Source organism: Acomys minous (assembly GCF_964271855.1).
Source record: "Acomys minous genome assembly, chromosome: 4".
Taxonomy (NCBI): domain Eukaryota; kingdom Metazoa; phylum Chordata; class Mammalia; order Rodentia; family Muridae; genus Acomys; species Acomys minous.
Genome location: NC_140486.1, coordinates 120,127,286 through 120,148,794, shown reverse-complemented (window position 1 = coordinate 120,148,794; position 21,509 = coordinate 120,127,286). Strand labels below are relative to the sequence as shown.

General features: G+C 37.6%; 2 protein-coding genes across 2 annotated transcripts in view; both read right to left on the bottom strand.

The window, feature by feature from the left end:
* LOC311595773 (solute carrier organic anion transporter family member 6C1-like) overlaps nucleotides 1–14,623 on the bottom strand; it is a gene marked incomplete at its 5' end in the record, with an annotated part of 102,713 nt that extends 88,090 nt beyond the window's left edge. The window contains one exon of the mRNA XM_084778743.1: nucleotides 14,416–14,623. Coding sequence (XP_084634869.1) covers nucleotides 14,416–14,623 — 208 coding nt within the window. The remainder of the gene's footprint in view (nucleotides 1–14,415) is intronic.
* Nucleotides 3,567–21,509, bottom strand: part of LOC311595772 (solute carrier organic anion transporter family member 6C1-like) — a gene marked incomplete at its 5' end in the record, with an annotated part of 70,794 nt that continues 52,851 nt past the window's right edge. The window contains 4 exons of the mRNA XM_084778742.1: nucleotides 3,567–3,718; nucleotides 7,775–7,934; nucleotides 15,558–15,695; nucleotides 18,045–18,109. Of these exons, the coding sequence (XP_084634868.1) occupies nucleotides 7,798–7,934; nucleotides 15,558–15,695; nucleotides 18,045–18,109 (340 nt within the window). The 3' untranslated portion in view covers nucleotides 3,567–3,718; nucleotides 7,775–7,797. The remainder of the gene's footprint in view (nucleotides 3,719–7,774; nucleotides 7,935–15,557; nucleotides 15,696–18,044; nucleotides 18,110–21,509) is intronic.

The following is a 21,509-nucleotide window of genomic DNA, read 5'->3' as shown; positions in this document are numbered from 1 at the left end:
TCCTGGCCCTTTTCTCTTTCCAGTTTACTGTTCTCTCTGCTGAGAGAGAAAACTCCATTAAACATATGAGGAGAATATGATGTTCTTTCAGAGGAGATGCAATGGAGAAATCCTGGGAGATATTGGAGAAGATATGTAATAGATATAATCAAGATATATTGTGTATACTGATGAAATTTAGAAGAATACCTTATTGAAAATAATCTGATTAGAATATGCACTAGGGTGTAACTTCGTGGCTCTTTCTAGATCATAAGATTTTAGTGTAAGTCATGTATTTTTAAAAAAACACTTTGTGCTTATTATTTTTAATGTTATATACAAATGAATAAATGCCCAATTATTTTATCTTAAATACCACTAAACAAAATATGTTTACTTTTTACTTTTTGTAGAGTCTCAAGTGTGAGTGTGTTATAAGTTGGTGTAAGACAATCTGTTTTAGAGGACTTGCGATGATTTTTTTTTACAAGCTTTCACCATGTAAACACTTGTTGGCTTGAAATTTAAAAAGTTCCTGCCTCAGCTTCCCCAGTGCCAAGATTAGGGGTGTGAACCAACAAGCCAACCACAACCGAGATAATAAGTTATTTTGAAAATATTTCCGAAATGGTTTCTGCTATGCTAACTGGGATACATCCTACTGTAAAGGGTTCTTCTGAAAAATTTGTCCAACTGTATGGTACAGAGCATCTGCTTATTAAAGCTATATGTAATTCCCGAATTACAATATCTGTGAATTGCCATCTTATTTAGAGTCCTTGAAGATGTCCTCAACTAATACTTCATTAGGATGAGTCTTACGTCAATGCCTTGCCATGCTTTCAAGGAAAGAGAACTAACATTGAAGTAGAATAGACTGTTCTATCAAAAGGGAATCTGGACACGTAACTTCAGAGAACATCATGTGAAAAGGGAGGCAGTGATTTGAATGATTTTTTACACCAAGTAATAAACACCTAGACTTACAGGCAACTACCAGAAGCTAAGAAGAGAAAAGGAAGGGTTCTTTCTGGCATACTTCAGTAGAACCATGGCTCCATCAATTCCTTGCGCTTTACTTTCAGACACTAAACTATCGAGACAGTAAATTCATATTAATTGATGGTATTTTGATAGTATAACTCACAGAAACTAATGTACAATGTGTGTGCTTTGTTTATTTAGACTGATTTCAGTGATTTTATGAAACTTACAAATGGACCTCCATCCTTTAAAGCCTTTCAGTTTTCCTTATTCAGGAATGTACCTTCCTATAAAACACCAACTTTAGTTGTGATCTTTAAAACAAAACTTTACTTATTCTCTGTTTGGTTTTTATTCTCAATGTCCTGTATTCTTTTTTTTTCCTCAAATTTCTCTCTCATCTCAATTTTGGTAATGAAAAAGAAAGATTCTAAACATCATTAACCTGACTAAGTATAAATAACACTAGGAGACAACAAATCTGTGGAGGTGTTAGGAATGAATTGACATGAGTTCAAGACTTCACATGAGAAACTTCACAGAAAGTTTCTGCATAAAGCACTTGGGGAAGCTAATATGAAGCCTGGACACCATAATATTCCCACTTAAAACCTGCTTCTATGTTGTCAAAAAGTAACCATACATGGGTTTTTATTTCTAAAAAACAGAGAATTAGTCTTTTGTTATTTGAATATAGAATTTGTAAAGGTGAAACAACTGATTTTAGAACATTTTTACTGCCTTAGAGGTGATAGATATCCAATCATTTCCCCAGTAGATAACATGCACAGTCAAACAAACAAACAAACAAAACAAAACAAAACAAAACAAAAATAAGTTTTAGTATATTGTACCTGAAATATTATTTCAATTTGTGAAGCATTTTTGAATGATGCTTATAAGAAAAACCCAATGCCATGAACAGAAAATGACATTAATATACAATCAGTCATTGAGTATAAACTGAGGTACTTGATGGTGATAAAATTATCATAATACATAGAATCTGTCATTAATCTACTCTTAAACATTACAAATTATTTTCCTTTTCAACTGTGATAGAGTTATTATATAGTGGGTAGTTTTTCAAAGCATTTGTTGGTGTATTACTACTTTCATTATTGTTTGCCTAAATAAGCCGTGGTCCAAGGATTTACAACATTTATTGAGGAAAAGAAAGTTCTTTCGCTTAGACATTAAGGAAATAAAATAACGCCAAAGACCAGTTCCTTGTGCCAAAGCAGACGACCGTTCAGCCCCTTTCTCTTGTCCATTGTCTTCCACATAAAGCATGAGACATTTTGTTTACTGAGAAGCTGTGGGTAGGCCAGAAGAAGCAAGGAGTGGGTTATGATGTTAAGTGTGAACAGATGAATGTTGGTTTTAGCCACCAGGAAAGAGAGCAGTTAGGAATATTTTACCTCACACAAAGGCATGGTTCGTGGTAGGTGTACATCTACAATGTATTCTCAGATACATACTTGCTTGTTGAATACAGTTCCTTTGTAGATATTGCTATTTTTATTTCACTGGCATAACTCTAAGTATACACAGAATGCCATGCTAAATAAGCTAAGGCTATAAATTGCAAGCTTATGTATATTTAGGAATCTTATACAATTTATATACAATGTTTGAGTGTTAGAATATGTAAACCAGTTTTTTATACTTTTTTTTTACATTGTAATGAGACTATCTTTGGTGCATCTTCAAATGTGATGTATAGCCTTATATTTTCTATCAGACAGTGATAATAATTTGTTATATAATCAAAGGCTTTAATGTCCCCTCCAGGTACTAATATTGTGTACTAGTTGAAAACGATTCTTCTATTCTCAATATTTAACATGTTTTTCTTCTATCTTCATAGATTTTTGTTTCTAACAAGCTGCATTTACTAAAAAATATAATGTTGCTCTCCTATGAATAAATATGTAGTGTTACCATATTAAAAATAACTTTGATTGGACCATTGATGCTACACAGAGACCTAGTGCCATAACACAACACCATAGAAACCTACTGTCTCACACACATACAAAGGGCAGCTCTGCTAGTTAACAGAAATTTACAGAAATTTACACAGAGGCAGTAATGGTAGGAAGAATCTCATCTTAGCAGCCATGCTTACTCTTTCCTTGAGTGCCACCAGGCCTCCCCACCAAGGGGAGGTGGTCAAATATGGGGCACCAGAGTTCATGTCAGAGTCAGTCCCTGCTCTCCACATAACTGTGGAGAATGTCCTGTCCATTGGGTAGATCAGAGTTGTAAATGTATATAAATTATTAAACCACAGTTAGATTTAAGAATAATTGAATAGTTATAATTCAATAATTTAAAACTAATTATTACTAAAATCTACATTACACATACAGAATAATATTTTAAAATCCTATTCCAGGCCTGACACATGGCTTAATGGGGAAGGGTGCTTGTCCATAGAGCTGACAACCTCAGTTTAATGCCCATAGCCCATTAGTTAGATAGAAAAGTAACTCCTGAAGTTTGCCCATGCATGAACTATGGTAAGAACCCACACTGTCCCCAGAATAAAACTAAGAAAAAAGTGTGAATCCATAAAACATGATCAGAAATGTTTTGTAAGAGTATTCTTTATTATTATAACAAAGATCCACATAGATACTTTCTGCTGTTCTTCCCTTCTGAATTACAGCCCAGCCACAAATCTTATGAAACCTCCAGATGGTAGACTGCTGCCCTGGGAACCCAGATCCTCACAAGTTCTCCAGTCCTGCAGGTTTAAGCCAAAAGGAGTCAGTCAGTTTTCACATAAAGTCTAGTTCACAGATTTTCATATTTAATATTGAATTTATGTTGTGTGAGTGCAACAACTATTTCCTGCCTCACACTTTCTTCCACCTGCCATGACCACGGAGGAAGACACCCTTCTATCTAAGGCCACATTAAGGTTATCACTTCTCCTAGAGAAGGGAACAGCAGAGAAAACTGGCTAATGTGGCCTTGTTATAGAAAAAAAAAACATTTTTTATCTACCATTTGGAAATATAACAAAATAAACTATAATAATAAGAAAATAAAACTTTAACTTGGGGGAAATTCCTTATATTGATTAATATGTATTCTATATTTTAAAGTGTAAATTTTTTCACAAGGAAAAGTTGGGATTAAATATAAACTGCAGAATTGAAAAACGGATAATCAATTCAGGTTATCAGGCATTGTTAAGAAAATTTAAGTGAAGGTAAAATGTAGAGACATGAGATAGCAATACATTTCATGTCTTCTAAAATAAAGGGCAGCAAAATGTGTGTAGTACAAATTATGTGGAGCAATCTATGTACAATCGTCAATGAATATAATTCTGACTCTTAAAACATTAAACAATCTAGATTAGGCATGAGAGAAAGGAAATCCCCTAGCTTGTTTCGCTAAGTCAGCAGTCTAGGCCTAGGCTGGAAACAAGGAAGACTGATGTGTTGGGATAAAGCTCCTCTGATTCAGTCTTTTATCACAGCCTCACCAGTCAGTTCCATGAATCTCTCCTTGAGAAAATATACAGGGGGAGGAGGTCCCCCTCAGTCACAGTCATAGGGGAAAGGAGTAAGGGGAAAATGGGAGGGAGGGAGGAATGGGAGGATACAAGGGATGGGATAACAACTGAGATGTAATATGAACAAATTAATAAAATATATAAAAAATAAGTTAAAAAATAAAAGGGTTTCTTGAAATGATACCACATATTTTTTAAAAGTTAAAGAATCTAATTTGTAAATGTAATATAAATTTTATGATATGATCTATAGTGAAATATCTAATTTAATTTATAAGGCTATTGAAAAATGTTATCAATACTCCAAATAAAGAGTATCAAAAATACACATTAGGGCCTAGAGAGATGGCTCAGTAGGTAAAGGCTATAGCCACGCGGCTGATGATCTTAATATAATTGTCCTTTCCATTCCACATACATGCCATCGCACACACACATGTAAATTCATGAACACTCACATACACAGGTAAATAAAAAATAAAAAATAATTTTAGAAAACAGACTGAGTCCCATGCTAAAATGCATGGCCTGTACCCATGCATACATAGACAGCACTAAAAGGATGTGCTGCAATATATATCTACACACACACACACACACACACACACACACACTTGACATGAAGTGAAATTATGAATGGTACATGTTAAGATGATATGAGAGGTGTTGGGGTGGATGAAGGGAATATATGATAATATTTTATTTTGTACATGTGTAAAATTCTCAAGCATAAAGTAAAGTAGTTTAAATAGCCTCTACAAAATTAAGTTGATCCCATATAGCCTTTGTCTATTGTCCAATAGGGAAACATTGCAGAGCTAAACTGTGTATATTTCCTCATTTCCATCTCTAATTTCTCTTTCAAGTGTTACCATTCTATTAAAAATATTAAGTTTTATCTCTGTTCCCCCAAATCCAATTTCCCAAACTTATCCCCAGCTCTGCGGTACAAGACCTGTGTCAACATTCCGTGCCCAATCTCCTGTGGGTCCCATAGATTTTCTTCTGCTCAGTGCTTTATCCTACCTCCTCACTCCAGCAGGCTCGCTCTGCTAACTCACAGGCCACACCTGTGAGAAACCCGGTAGGCTATCTGCACACCTTCTGGTCTCCTCCCTTCCCCTAGATCCATCCCTCAGTCCCATATGTAGCTCTGCAGCAGAACAGCTGAGGCAGCCTTCCTTGACACTCATCTCCCTTCTCCTATGGGTCCCTCAGACCTTCTCCTTCTAACCTCCTGCGCAGAGCTAGCGCTTTGTCACAGCATCCTGACCCAAGCAGGCACCCACTACGTAATCCAAGGGCTGCTCTTGCCAGGGCAACAAGTAGGCAAAGGTGGATCATCTATACCTCTCTCTCTCTTCCTCCTCCAGATCCAAGCCCCCAGGCTCATCCCCAGTGGAATCCACTCTAAAATATAGGAAGACAGAGCAAATCAGGTTTCCTAATAATGAGGGAGGCAGGGTCCAATCTTGCCATCTCTTATCTCAAAGGAGGCATCCAGTAATGAGAATACATTTCATTCTATTGAGTTGTTTACCAAGAAGGCCCCACAGAAGTACCCAAAGAAACTTGCAGTTGTTGAGACATTGGGTTCTCTGCACAAACTGACAAAAGGGCCCCATTGGCAGGGACAACACGCACATAACTCACTGAACATAGAAAAAAGCCCAGCTGCTGCTTATATGATGACTTCACCTCTATATTCTAATGTCTTTGGTGTGGGATGTCCTTTTTAGGCTACCAAAAGAGAAATGTAAACATCAAACCAGCCACAAGATCTTTGACCTACAATCTGTCCTCTGTCCCCACCCCCCACCCCTTCCATTGGTTTGCTTTGTCCAGCATCAATGTGATGGTTTTTCTTTTTCCTTACTATATTTTATTTTGTCATGTTTTCTTGGTATCTGCTGGACACCTGTTCTTTACTAATGAGAGGCAGAAATATGGTGCAGTTGGAGGTGAGGGGAGGTGGAAGGAACCGGGAAAGGGAGTGGGAATTGACTCTGTCATCAGTATACATTGTATGAGAAAGATTCTATTTCCAAGAAAAGGAAAATATGATCTACAATATTTTTATTAGTTAAAAAAGTGTATGTATATCTCCAGCAATCCTAACACAGTCTAAAGTTTCTAAGTTCATAATACAATTAGTGGGATTATATGAAGCTATTTTAAGTATAACTATTCACTAATATATTAAAAATTATATATATGATATTTAAAAAATTTTTTTATTAATTTATTCTTGTTACATCTCAATGGTTATCCCATCCCTTGTATCCTCTCATTCTTCCCTCCATCCCATTTTCCCCTTATTCCCCTCCCCTATGACTGTTCCTGAGGGGGATTTCCTCCCCCTGTATATGCTCATAGGGTATCAAGTCTCTTCTTGGTAACCTGCTGTCCTTCCTCTGAGTGCCACCAGGTCTCCCCCTCCAGGGGACATGGTCAAATATGAGGCACCAGAATACGTGCGAAAGTCATACCCCACTCTCCCCTCAACTGTAGAGAATATTATGTTCATTGGCTAGATCTGGGTAGGGGTTTAAAGTTTACGGCCTGTATTGTCCATGGCTGGTGCCTTAGTTTGAGCGGGACCCCTGAGCCCAAATTTGCCTATCATAATGTTCTACTTGAAGATTTTTAGGACTCTCTGTATCCTTCTACTTTGGTATTCTCCCATGCTTCTCTCATCTAGAGTCCCAATAGGATGTCCTCCCGTCTGTCCCAGTTTCCTGGTAAGTTAAGGCTTTCATGGGACATGCCCCTTGGGCTAATATGCAGATATAAGTGAGTATATACCATTTGAGTCTTTCCACATGCTGGCAAGGATGTGAGAAGAGAGGAAAACTCCTTCATTGCTGGTGGGAATGCAAACTAGTACAGCCACTTTGGAAATCTATCTGGTGCTATCCCAGAAAAATGGGAATAGGGCTTCCTCAAGACCCAGCTATTCCACTCCTTGGAATATACCCAGAAGATGCTCCAGCACACAACAAGAAAATTTGCTCAACCATGTTCATAGCAGCCTTATCCGTAATAGCCAGAACATGGAAACAGCCTAAGTGTCCCTCAGTAGAAGAATTGATAAAGAAACTGTGGTACATTTACACTAAGGAATACTATTCAGCTATTAAAAACAAGGAATTCCCGAAATTTGTGGACAAATGGATTGAGCTAGAAATGATCATAATGAGTGAGTTAACCCAGAAACAGAAAGACTCAAATGGTATGTGATATTCTTTTTACAAAGGGAAATCATACAGTTCTTACCAAATGAAGCAATCAATTAGATATTAAGCTTTTTCTTCTTTTTTTGGTTTTACATTCTGGACAGGCATGACCTGGCACTCAGATGATGTGAGTACAAGATCTTCAAAACTGTTAAGCACATACAAACAAAAACTGACTGCGAAAAATCTGAACAATAACCCTGAATTAAAACATAAAACAGTAGAGTGTAACTATATCATATTTATCAATTTTTTGTATGAAAAATGCCATTAACCCAAAGAAAGGATATACTTTGTTTCTAAAGTTATTCAGTATTTACCCAAATACAAAATAATTAATATTATAATTGTATGTAAAATTATATATTTTGAAATGCTAACAAATTTTTCATTTTTACCAGATAGCCCCCAAGATAATGTTTAATGAAGTCATGAGCTAAGTTATTTTTTAAATATATAAAGTAATTATATTTTCAAAATTAAACCATCAATAGAAACTGAAACATACCAAAAACTTTATGCAGTTTTAGCATTTGAAATATTGATCACTTTCCACACATAAACATTAATATAATTGCTTTTATATTTTTATTTTGTCTCAGTTTTCTAAAAATTACAAATATTACATAAAAATGATTAAACTTCACAAGCAAACTACCCTGTTAATTAGAGTCAAAATGTTATAGCAGAACAATGTCAATTATCTAACACAGCCACTTCAAAAGACAAGTTACATTAATGATTCTTTTCTATTTATGGAATATGACATAAGGGATACCATCTCAAGCATATAGTTACCGGTGCCAGAGATGCAATATTACAATGTAATTGTAAGTAGTGATTGACTATAATGTACATATGAGGCACAAAGTTTGAGAAAAGCACAAAAAATTACGAAAATATACCTGGTAGTGCTTCCAAGAAGAGTGAAGTGCTAGGAAGAAACTTATCCAACAACAGTGGATAAATCCAGACAGTACATTAATTTTTTTAAGTTTAAAAAGTAAAGAAACAAGAAGTTAAAATCCAGAAGAAGGGAGAACTTCATGGCAGTGGCATGGAGTCCATGTCCACAGCAGATGGAAGCAAGAGATAGAAAACCACGCTTTAATCCCAGAAGGATCTGTGACTGAGCAGCGCAATCTGTTGAGTCCTACACAGACTGAAGTGGAATGATTGCGTAGACCAAAGAGTTCAAAGAAATACCAAGAAATGTGCCTAATACTGAGAGGGCAGAATTTCAAAGAAGCAGACAGTAATAATATCCTTTTGGTACTACTGGTTGGTTTTCTGCAGAATTTCAGTAGAGCAAAGGAGACACAGTGTCAAGACTTGTTAAGTTCGTAGCCTGGTCAGGAAAGAGCAAGGATACATACATGTTCAGAAGAACAAATTTGTATGACTAAACAAGAGTGGATCCTTGTGCATCAAGAGAATGAGAAAAGACCCTCAGGACATTTCAGAACTGTTTGAAGATACCATTGGCACCGGAAGTCTGACCTTTCCATGGAAGGATTCTTGCAGTGGCTGAGCTTCATGCCTCTGAACAGGCCTGCTGCTCAGGGGAAATTTCTCTCCTTGTTACCAAGTGAGTACCACTACAATTGCCATGGCTCAGACTTGAGGGTCACTACTCATGCTGGCAGCAGATATGACTGAGTGACCTAGTGGATGAGGGAAGCAAGATGCAAGCGTTATTGGTCTTGACATCTGCAACAAAATTCTCAAAGGAAGTCAGAAAGACCAGACCCAAATCTGCTGCGTGGTTGGAATCTACATAGAACAGGCTTAGTAAGGCAAAACCATGTTGAGCTTGGGAAGTGGAAGTGCAAGAGGGCAAAAGACATCCAGAGCAGTCAGAAATAATCAACCATATCAGACAGATTTATAGACAGTGTACAAAGCCAGAACAAAAGAGAAACTGCATGTCCTGGAGGATCATCAGAATCACAGGGCAGAGGTTGCCTCAGGGCCCCATCCTTCCCCATAGTGTTCATGGGGTATCAGGTTTAAGCTTCCTTATCTTTATAGGCTCCATTATCTTCAGTATTAGCTTTAAGATTCATTTACTGCCACATCGGATTTTAGTCTTCCTTATGGCTTCAGTATTCCTCTCCACCTCCTGACGTCTCCCTTTGGACTAAGGATCTTTGTCTCATGCCTGTCACATTTCTAATTCATAGCCATATAGCTTATTAAACAGCAGCTCATATCTGAAAGTGCTTATCATGAGTCTCAGCTACACCTATGGATTTAAGCTTTGCAGAGAGGCTGCAGGGTTCTTGGCACTATGTTATGGGATTATAATATTTACATTAGGAGTAGGTCACCGATCTTGGAGACCAGGGATGGATTACTGCAGAATGGAGATTCATGAATTGGCAGCTTGACCTCATTGTAATAATACCAGCTCGATGAGTCTTAGAAGACACAGGGCAGTGAGAGAGTCAGAGAAGTAAGGGTATGGATTTTGCAAGTAATTGACCTTGACTGCTTCTTATTGAGCCTAAACTCTGGTCTTTCTAGTTTCCAGTGTCACAGAGAGGTCCCAGACATTATGTCAAGGACACTGCAAAAAGGCCCTTACAGAACCGTAATCCTATTTGGAATTTGAAACTCCCAGACAATGAACTACATAAACTTTATTATAAAATACTGAGAGTCAACATTCAACTATTTTTAGAGCAATTAAAGGGTAACAACAACAACAACAACAACAACAACAACAACAACAGCAATAACCACCACAACAATAATATACATGTTTATTCAATTCATCCATATTGTCAAAAGAGAATTTCTGCTTCTTTTGGGGAGAGAAGTATGTCTTTGGCATGTAATTTCATGTTGTCATTATGTATGTATTAATCATTTAGATTGCTGCCCATTCTTTTTGTCATTTTTAGACTTAGTAGACTCAAAATTGCTATAACTTTTCTTCACTATTTTATATATTTCTTGCTTTTTGTTTCCTTGACTTGATAGTTTGAAATGACTTGCTTTGTGACTTGCCAGCACCTTGTTTTGGATATGTGTGATCTGGCCACTGAAATTATAACTTATGACTTTAGTCCCTGTTTTGTTAGCTTTGGATTTCTAATTGGTTATTATTTTTATTATTGTTCTTTATTTCTGCCTATATTTATGTTCTTTTTCATTTTCATTTTTCTGATTGCACTCTGTTGTTTATGTCTCTACAGTAGCTTACTTTATTCCAGTGGAATATATTCCAAGATTCTCCAGTGGGTGTGAGAAAGTGTGCAGAGCACTAAACTGTACACACTAATATGCTCATGTACATGCACAAAATCATTTTCTCGTCCTACTATCCACTGCCAATTAAATTAAACACATTTATTCTTCATGTCTTTTATACACAATACTTTATCAAATTTAAGCATTGATCTTGTGTTGGTTCTTCATTCTTCAACTTTTAAGGAAAACATCTAAACTAGTGCAACTTTTTGTCTGTTTTGTCATTTCATTCGTTGTTATGTTCTCAGTGTTGATCTTAGTCACTTGACCTAATAATTTTTTTCATCAGAAATCACGTTTATTCTGATTGTATTTAGAGGAAGTACTCATTGATTCTTCTCTATAATATCTGAGCTTCACTTCTCTAATACCTTTGAGGCAATTACTATGTAAAGGCTACCTGGACACAAGCTATGGGATACCACAACAGTTGGCATTTAGCCAAGATGACTGATGACTGGTTAGCACGTAGATAGGGTACTTGGATAAAGACATGATTTTGATTCCTTGATAGAACAAAAGAGAATTGCTTATCTCCTAATGCTTTCTAAAGTCGCCTATAATGTAAAATGTGTGACTTTTGCTTATTCTGTAATCTCTTTTTAATATCTTCAGGCCATAGCTGGCAGGTGAGCAGGAATGAGAACCACGGTTGAAGTCCCCATACTTCACATTGGTATTTTCCTCATCTTTAAGAGGCTCAATTTCCACTGGAGAAAAGTTCCTGAACAGAACACCAACATCTGAGGCCTTAAGGTCAACAATTAATAAATGGGACCTCATGAGGCTGAGAAGCTTCTGTAAGGCAGGAGACACTCTCAAGAGAACAAAGCGACAGCCTACAGACTGGGAAAAGATCTTCACTAACCCTTCATCTGACAAAGGTCTAATATCCAAAATATATGAAGATCTCAAGAAATTAAACACCATGAAACCAAATAACCCAATTGAGAAATGGGTCTCAGAACTAAACAGAGAATTCTCAACAGAAGAATATCGAATGGCTGAGAAACACTTAAAGAAATGCCCAGCGTCGTTAGTTATCAGAGAAATACAAATAAAAATGACGCTGTGATTCCATCATACACCCATCAGAATGGCTAAAATCAAAAACTCTAGTGACAACCACATGCTGGTGAGGATGTGGAGAAAGAGGAAGACTCCTTCATTGCTGGTGGTAATGCAAACTAGTACATCCACTTTGAAAATCTATCTGGTGCTTTTTCAGAAAAGTGGGAATAGGGATTCCTCAAGACCCAGTTATTCCACTCCTTGGAATATACCCAGAAAATGCTCCACCACACAACAGGGACATATGCTCAACCATGTTCATAGCAGCCTTATTCATAATAGCCAGAACATGGAAACAGCCTAAGGGTCCTTCAGCAGAAAAATGGATAAAGAGACTGGGTACATTTGCACTATGGAATACTATTCAGCTATTAAAAACAAGGAACTCCTGAAATTTGTGGACAAGTGGATTGAGCTAGAAATGATCATAATGAGTGAGTTGTCTAGAAGCAAAAAGAGTCAAATCGTATATACTCACTTATATAGAGACACTGGCCCAAGGGGCATGTCCCATGAAAGTCTTCACGTACCAGGAAAGTGGGTGAGAGGGAAGGACATCCTATTGGGGCTTATGTGAGAGAAGCATGTGAGGATGGTGAAGTAGAAGGATCCAGAGGGTCCTAGAAACAAACCTAGAAGAAGAATATTATGATGCACTGATGTGGCCAGGGGTCCTGCTCAAACTATGGCACCATTCAAGGACAATATAGGCAGTAAACTTCAAACTCCTACTCAGATCAGGCAGATGAGTGGAGACTGGGGTCTGACTTTCTTGCAAACTCTGATGCCCCATTTTGGTCCATGTCCTCTTGATGGGGAGGCCTGGTGGCACTCAGAGAAGGGATAGCAGGTTACCAGGAAGAGACTTGTTACCCTATGAGCTTATACAGGGGGAGGAGGTCCCCTTCAGTCAGAGACATAGGGGATGAGAGTAGGGGGAAAGCGGGAGAGAGGGAGGAATGGGGGGATACAAGGGATGGGCTAATAATTTAGACGTAATATGAATAAATTAATAAAATATTTTTAAAAGAAACAAGCAAAAATAAATAAATAAATGAATAAATAAATAAATAAATAAAAGGCTCCATTTCCATTGTCTCAGGCAGTTTTGGCCTTGGTCATGGGCACTTAAGATTCTTTTGTTACTGAAACAGCTTTTTAAGTGTTTATGATACTTTTCTCCTAGATTTTTATTTATTTATTTTTATGTATATGAATGTTCTATCTGCATTATGCCTGAATACCAGAAGAGGGCATCAGATCCCAGTATAGATGGTTGTGAGCCACCCTGTGGTTGCTGGAAATTGAACTCAGGACTTCTGGAAGAGCAAACAGTGCTCTTAACCAATGAGGCATCTTTACAGCCTGTTTCTTTTAAAATTTCTTATATTTATTATTATTTATTTGTATCAAATCATGATTGTTATCCCCTTGCTCTTATCTTTATGTATATGTTTTGCATTCTCTTAATGGTAATCCTCTATGACACCAAAATCAAAAGGCAGATCACATACTTACAACATATAATGACACAGGCTATACAGTATTGTTCCAAACGATGCAACTGGAACATGGTGTGGAAATACTTGACCAAAGAAAGACTAAAAGTCATCTGGGAAAACTCTGGTCTCTGAATCTCCCTGTCTGAAAGCAATGTGCTCCTCAAATTTTCATTTCCTTTCAGCTTTGCTGACTACAACACACAACTTTCTGTTGGTACTAACTGTTGGTCTGGCTCCACTCCCTGTTAGCAGCTCTCCATGGCACATATCCAATGGATGTGGTATCTCCAACATTTGGGGATCTCCAAGGAAATCCAGGCTTCACAGCTTTACACAAAGCCTTGCAGAAACACTCTGCAAACATTCCTGGCTGCAGCAGCTTTCCTTAACCATGGAGAAAGATTCCATAATGCTTTTTTCCCCCTATTCTTAATTGTAAAGAGAGAACCAAGTGGGTGAAGCTGGTGAGTCCTACTGCTTTCTGGAGCTGGAATATGGCCTGCTGATTCAATTACATTTTCCACAGCTTTCTGTTTTGAATGATTTCCTTCCGTGCTTAGGCTCAGTTGTCCTGGACCTCCATCTGTAGACCAGGCTGACCTTGAACTCAGAGATCTCTATGCCTTTGTCTTCTGAGTGCTGGGATTAAAGGTGTGTACTGCCATGCCTGGACCTAAACTGTTCTTTAATTACCTTTAAAAAGATGGAAGCTTATTTGGGTGGTTTATTGTCCTGAGGTCATGACTCATTTTATTCCATTTAAAATGTTTAATCTGTTTATCTTCATGAACACAGGATTTAGCTCTGTTCCATTTCCTGGTGCTCATTATTTCCTTGAGCCATACATTTTTACTTTTTCCTTGCTTAGCTTGCTTCTCCTCGTCTAAATGGTCTTTATAAGAATGAACCACAGGACCGTCTCTATTAGTCTGTCTTGGGATTTCATATGCCAACACCATGAATCTAAATCTCTTCAGCTTAGCTTCAGGCTGACTCTTCAGAGAAAGACAGAAAGCAGCCACATTCTTCACCAAAACATCACAAGAATGTTCTCTAGGCATCATCCTAGAATTCTCCTCCATTGAAATCTCGTGTGCCAGGTCCCACACTTCAAATCACCTTCAGCTCCACTGTCTTCCATGCGTCTACTAGTATTGACCCATTGATCATCACTTAAATCATTCCACTGCTTCCCTAGCCCTAAGTCTCAAGTCCACAATCCTTCCAACAAAAGCATGGTCAAGCCTATCACAGTAGTACTCCAGCCTGCTTACTATCTGCTGTCTTAGTTAGTGCTACTGGGAAGACATACCTCGACCACAGCAACTCTTATAAAATAAAACAGTTTATTGGGGCAGGCTTGGAGGGTCAAAAGTTTAGTCCATTATCATCATGGTGGAATGCATGGTGTCATTCAGGTAAACATGGTGCTGGAGAAGGCACTGAGAATTCTACATCTTGATCTACAGGCAGCAAAGACTGTGGGGCACAGTGGGTGTAGCTTGCCCATCGGAACCATCAAACTCCACATCCACAGTGACATACTTTCTCCAAGAAGGACACACCTCCTAATATTGTCACTCTCAGCCAAGCATTGAAACACATGAGTCTAGAGGTGCTATTCCTATTCAAACCACCACACAACTATAACGTTTTAAAATAAATTATGTTGAATAATTTATACTATAAACCTGAGATAAAAGGCATGAGGAAAAATTTAATTTGGCAGTGTAAATGCACAGATCAAATTACCTAACAATATTAAATAATACTAATAATTTCGTTTTTATGTTTGTAACACAGAACTCTAGAGTACATTTCACACAGTAATACAAATAATAACACAAGTTATGTAGTAGAAGTTTATAAAATACTTCCTAGACAATTATATAAGCTTTCGATTATCAAAGTATTTATTCATAGTTAATTATTACTTTCATATAAATAATTTCAAATTCTCAAAACAATTACATTTGATACAATTCACACACTCACATATTGCTGTAAATAAGGAGACCAATATTGTCTTATTAAAGATCCGGCAACTTCCTATTGCTCCGCATCTAGTGATCTCCCAGTAAATACAAGCTTTGACTGTTATTTCTTTCATAAGGAATGTAGCAGGAAAGGACCCTATAAAATAATCAATTATTATAAGTTATTCATAAAAGCACTATTGATCAGGATTAAAATATTTTTTCTCAAAACTCTCTCTCTCTCTCTCTCTCTCTCTCTCTCTCTCTCTCTCTCTCTCTCTCTCACACACACACACACACACACACACACACACACACACACACACACTATTTTCTGGCTCTATGTGAGACTATTGATTGAATTAGCACACATTTTCTATTCATGTCTTTACTTTTCATTTAACTTAAAAACACGTGGTATTTCAGAAATACATTATTCTTAATATTGCTTGACCCATCCTCAATTTCTCCTCTCTTTCATCTCATCCTCTTAAAACCATAGCACCTTGTATTTCTCCTGTGTTCTTTCATATCACATGATTTTTATTTTGATTTTTTATTATTGTTTAACTCATATTGCAAGATCATTGTTGTCCATGTAACTTATTCCTCCTATCCAAATGCCTCCCATCAAAGAATGGTCTATTTCAATATGTTATACATACAAATGGTCAGTATCTAGTGTCTATACATGAAAATGAAAATTTAGAATTGAATCTTTGGGCATAGGTGACCTTATTCAGTATGATTCCTTTTGGTTATATTCTTTGCCTTCAAGTTTCTCACTGTCACTTTTTCTTTACTGCTAAGTGATATTATGTATGTATATATATATATATATATATATATATATATATATATATATATGTTTTCATGATTCATTCATCAGCTGAGGACCATCTGAGTTGACCCCATTCCTAGCTGTAATGCTCTATAAAATCAATAGACATGAAAGTATCATGCTCATTGTATCATATTACAGAGTATCTCTGTAATAAGATATAAATTCCCTGGCTATATGCCCAGAAATGGTGTAACAGATTCATGTCATGAGAATTATTTCAGGGTTTGATGAGAGGTACCTCACATGAGCAAACAATACAGCTCCAAAAGGCATGTAATATGAAATGAAAATCTCAGTGTCAAACACAAGTTTTTTCTCAGTTGGTTTTTGCTCAGGCAGGCCATAAAGACTTGAAACAATACAGCCCAATTGCATTTGTCACAGTACTAACACAACTAAATGATAAGACCTGATAGGTGAAGACAACATGCACTTTGGTTACAGGACATAGAGAAGACAACCATGAACTCTCCCTGATGACTAGCTTTCATAGTGCTGGAAGGCTCTATGTAGGCTGATGGAGAAGAAAAGCAGGGTAGCATTCATCACCAGACTCTACTACAGTACAAACCTTACAGGCAGGTAGTGTACACGGTGCAAATAGTGGCAAGATTGTTTATAGGGACAATTAACCACTTTCTTGATTGAACTCGAGGACTATGCAGGAGGAAATTCATTACTAGTACTTCATTGGGGAGCTTCTCAAGCATACAACAAGAAGTATGAAATTGCTTCGAGCATCTGGATGTTTTGTATGATCTATCAGTGTCACTTGTATGTGATGATGAACATACTTCAGCTCCAAATGCATGGATCCATCTGACATAATATAACTGCTACGTGTTTTGTTTACTTATTCATTTTATGGATAATAAAGACCATTAAAATATATTTTATTTTTAATTATATGTCTTTGTGTGTGTTTGTGTGTGGGTATGTTCACATGACCTTGGAAGTCAAACATGTCAAATCTCTCTGGAGCTGATGTTACAGTGATTGTAAGCTGCCCTAATGGGTGCTGGGAACTGAACTTTGGTCCTTTGCAAGAGAAGCACACATTCTTGACTGCTTAGACATTTCCCCAGTCTCTAGTTTTTCTAAGAGAAAAAAATGATCAACAAATTCTCTCCCATTAATAAATAACACCAGCAAATAATAGTAATAGAAAATAAAGAGGAAGTGCTACCCTTTTTCATTTGTATGGATTTGGCGTCTTTGTCAAAAATCAAGTGTCCATAGGTGTGTGAATTTATTTCTAGGTCTTTGTTTCAGTTCCATGGATCAACCAGCCAATTTCTATGCCAGTACTATGCTGTTTTAATTGCTGTTGCTCTATAGAACAGCTTGAGATCTGGGATGGAGATTGCTCCAGAACATCTTTTATTGATTAGGATTGTTTTAGCTATTCTGAGTTTTCTGTTTCTTCACATGAGTTGAGAATTGACCTTTCAAGATATTTAAACAATTGTGTAGGTTGTGTTTTGTTTAATTTGATGGCTTTTATATCACAAAATTTCCCTCTGTATTTAATTGGCTCTTAAATTTTTCAGAACAATCTTATATTAATATCTGTATCATTTTAATTATGATTTAATTTATTTTACATATATACAAACATTTGTATATTAAGAGTGAACAGTTTGATACATGGAAAATACATACCAGCAAATCTCCAAATTGCACAGGTCACACCCAAGCTCACTGAAGTGAATCTGTCAGGTACAGTTCTAAAAGCAAATAGTAACGATATTGCCAATGGGTGACACATGCTTGGTTTATGTTTTTAAGTGTGTATAAGTAATTTATACTACAAATCATTAGCTAGTTGATAAAAGTTTAATTTATTCTGTGAACATGATGTGAATCTTTCCATTTCTCCCTATTTAACCTGATGCCTAAAACCCCAAACCCCCACATTTTTCCCAAAAGAAAAAAAGCTTTATAGGTCAAATCTGCCTGAGAATCCTTTTTCTGACATAACTCATCTCTTTCTATCAGGCATGATGTTGTTTAGAGTCTATATCACCTTTGTTATATCTTTTCCACTTTTTCTAGGTTACTGTTTGTCACAGATTCTTCAGGCCATAGATTATATCAGTGAAACTATGATTAACCTTTTGGCTTTTGATTGGGTTCTACCGACATGACACATTGAATGAAGGAGAAAGCTTAAGTCCACTCTTTACCTTAAGGCTTCTTCCCCATAATTATGTGGGGTGACTGAGTTCATGGAAGATCATCTTCCTTACAGGTTTTTTCTCCCTTATTGTCATTCCCTGGAGTGTGAGATGACTGCACACCACACTATGCAATGGTGTTTCTCACATCCATCCTATGTTTTTCTGCAATAATCAACTTTTACTCATCCTAATTTCTGGATTTCCTTCTATCATGTGGTACCTTTATCATATCCACAAGTCAAAATTAAAATAAATGAGAAGTAACTGCACATCATTTACAAGAGGAGACACACACCTACACTGATGCAAGCAAGTCTAATTGAGCAAGCCACACACAGAAAGACATCACTAAAGGCAGGAAGGGCTTGTTGGGAAGAATTAAAGCTCAACAGGAACAGAATTAATGGCAAAAATAAAACATAAAATTTATTATGTAGATTTATGTATAAAAGTGTTGAATAATAATAATAGAAATAATAGAAAGGAAGATATGTATATGTATATTTTATTGGTTAAATCAAGTATTTGTTGAAGAAGACAACACAGAATTGTAATTCAAATCTGCACCCTTTAACAACACTTCACTACTTATATCCTTGTGTTAAATCTTTAAATATTATCCAAAATTCCCCATGTATAAAACTTGGGATCACTATTCATGATAAATAGTTTCATAATTCATGTCTTTAGCTTCCATAATTTTAATTTTAAGCACAAGATGGAGCAAACACAGCACAGAAATCTTCATGCTTATAGACTCAGCCCATTTATGAACATTGCTTCTCCTATTTGTTTCTCTCTTTAGGCTTCTGCAAAGCTATTAAAGGTTACCACTTTGATTACTTTTTAATTTTTCCACTATTTAATTTCTGTAAATTCACATATTTAAGACTCTATGTCTCTGAATTACCGCGCTCTACATATATTGAAAACTACATTCATTGATGAGTAATTCAACAATATAATGCTATTTAACATTTCTTCCTCTATATTTTCTTTGTCTTTTAAAATTATTGTTTGTATTGTGACTTTGTAACAATTAGTATCCATGGATGGCCTGAAAATCAATATGTAGAACAGGTTGTCTTTGACCTCACACCTGTTTCTGCTCCTCAAGTGTTTCATTTATAGGCCTACACTGCTATGCCTTGCAGTACTTTTTAAAAAATTATTATAAATGCCGATTGTACAATCTAATGGCTTCTGAGTATAAAATGTACTCACTTCTTGTTGTAACCCAACTTCCTCTGTGTGGTTTTCTTCATTATCCCTAAGAATTTTTATCTAAATTCATGATGTAAAACAAATAAATTCTACACATGAGATATATGCAATCCTTGCTTGTAGTGATAATTTTAGCATTTGGGATTCTTTAAAAACACCCAAAAGGATTTCTAAGATGGCAGCGCCCAGAAAGCACTGTGTCTGATTTATTGCATGAAGACCAGGGTCTTGAATGGAGCCACAGACTGCTAAATCTAGAGAACTTTAAGTGGGTGGGGTCCTGCACACCACTGACCACTGGCAGGCTTGATCCTGGGTCAAGCAACAGACCAGGGAGGTCCTGAACCCACTCTCCAGATGCTTGAACAGGACCCACCTGCAGGCTTCACCTGGCAGATAAAGCCCAAATTCAGTGTGTGTGTCAGTGCCAGAGGCCCTGGCCTGCGAAAGTCACAGTGAAACAGGTGAAGCTGCCCTTGGCCCCATCCACCCACCCCATGCAAATTTGCCAAGGACCGCATGCCACATGGAAGCACAGGCAACTGGGTCCACCTAGCTCAGAGAGAGCAGCAGTGCTCACCCCACGGTGCCAAATGGAGTCACATTGGCTCAGAGCCCAGGGAATAGAGCCTGCATATCTGAGCAGTTAGAACCCAGCTTGGACACTTCACACAGCCAAGGCAGGATCTCCCACCAGGCTGGGTCCACCTAGCTCAGAGAGAGTGCACACAACCCACGTTTCAGAATGGCCCAACTTGGAGCTGAAAGCAGGGTACTGCACAGTTTGGGTCCACCTAGCGCAGAGAGAGTGGCAGCGAACCCCCCGGTGCCAAACAGGCCCACACTGGATCAGAGCACAGGGGACAGAGCCTGCAGAACTGAGCGTTTAGAACTGAGCATGGACACTTCACACAGCCCCAGCAGGATCTCGCACGGGGCTGGGTCCACCTAGATCAGAGAGAGTGCACAACCTGGAGTGCGGAATGGCCCATGTTGGAGCTGAACGCAGGGTAGTGAGCCTGCTGAGCTGAGCAATTAGAACACAGCTTAGATACTTCACACCGCACCAGAAGGATATCCCATGCTCTCAGGAGAGGCTGGACACCTCTGACATGTCTATACGCTGGTCTGAACAGTGCACATAGCTCAGAGGGTCTGATCTGGTCGAGATCTGGGCTACAGGACCACAGGAAGTGCAGGCAACAAGGAGCAACTTGCTCAGCCAGAGCTTACCAGCCTCGATCTGAGACCCTACGACGGCCTGAATCGCAGTACTAACATGAAAGGAGCCAGTCAGAAGTATACCTCTGCTGACCCAGCCCGGAGCCTAAGGTGTAGAGCAAAGTCTCCAGGAGTGGAAACTAGGAAATAGGAAACTACATATTCCAAGGGGGAAACTCCCTGATCCCATAGGCAAGAACACGTGACCTATAATCATTCACCAAGTACCCACTCGCAACAACCAGTGAAGGACACCAGAAGCCAGGTCCCATCAACAGAAACGGCAAAATGACTAACGGACAATGTATGAATGCAAACAACAAAAACCAAAACAGCCCAGCATCTCCCTATCCCAGCTATCTCAAAGAAAACAACCCTGAGAACCCAAACACAATTGAAATACAAGAAAATGACCTCAAGCCGTTAGTAAGGAAGATGATAATGGAAGAAAGGAATGAAATCTGTAAACAACTGCAGGAGGATGCAACCAAGCGGGTTGAAG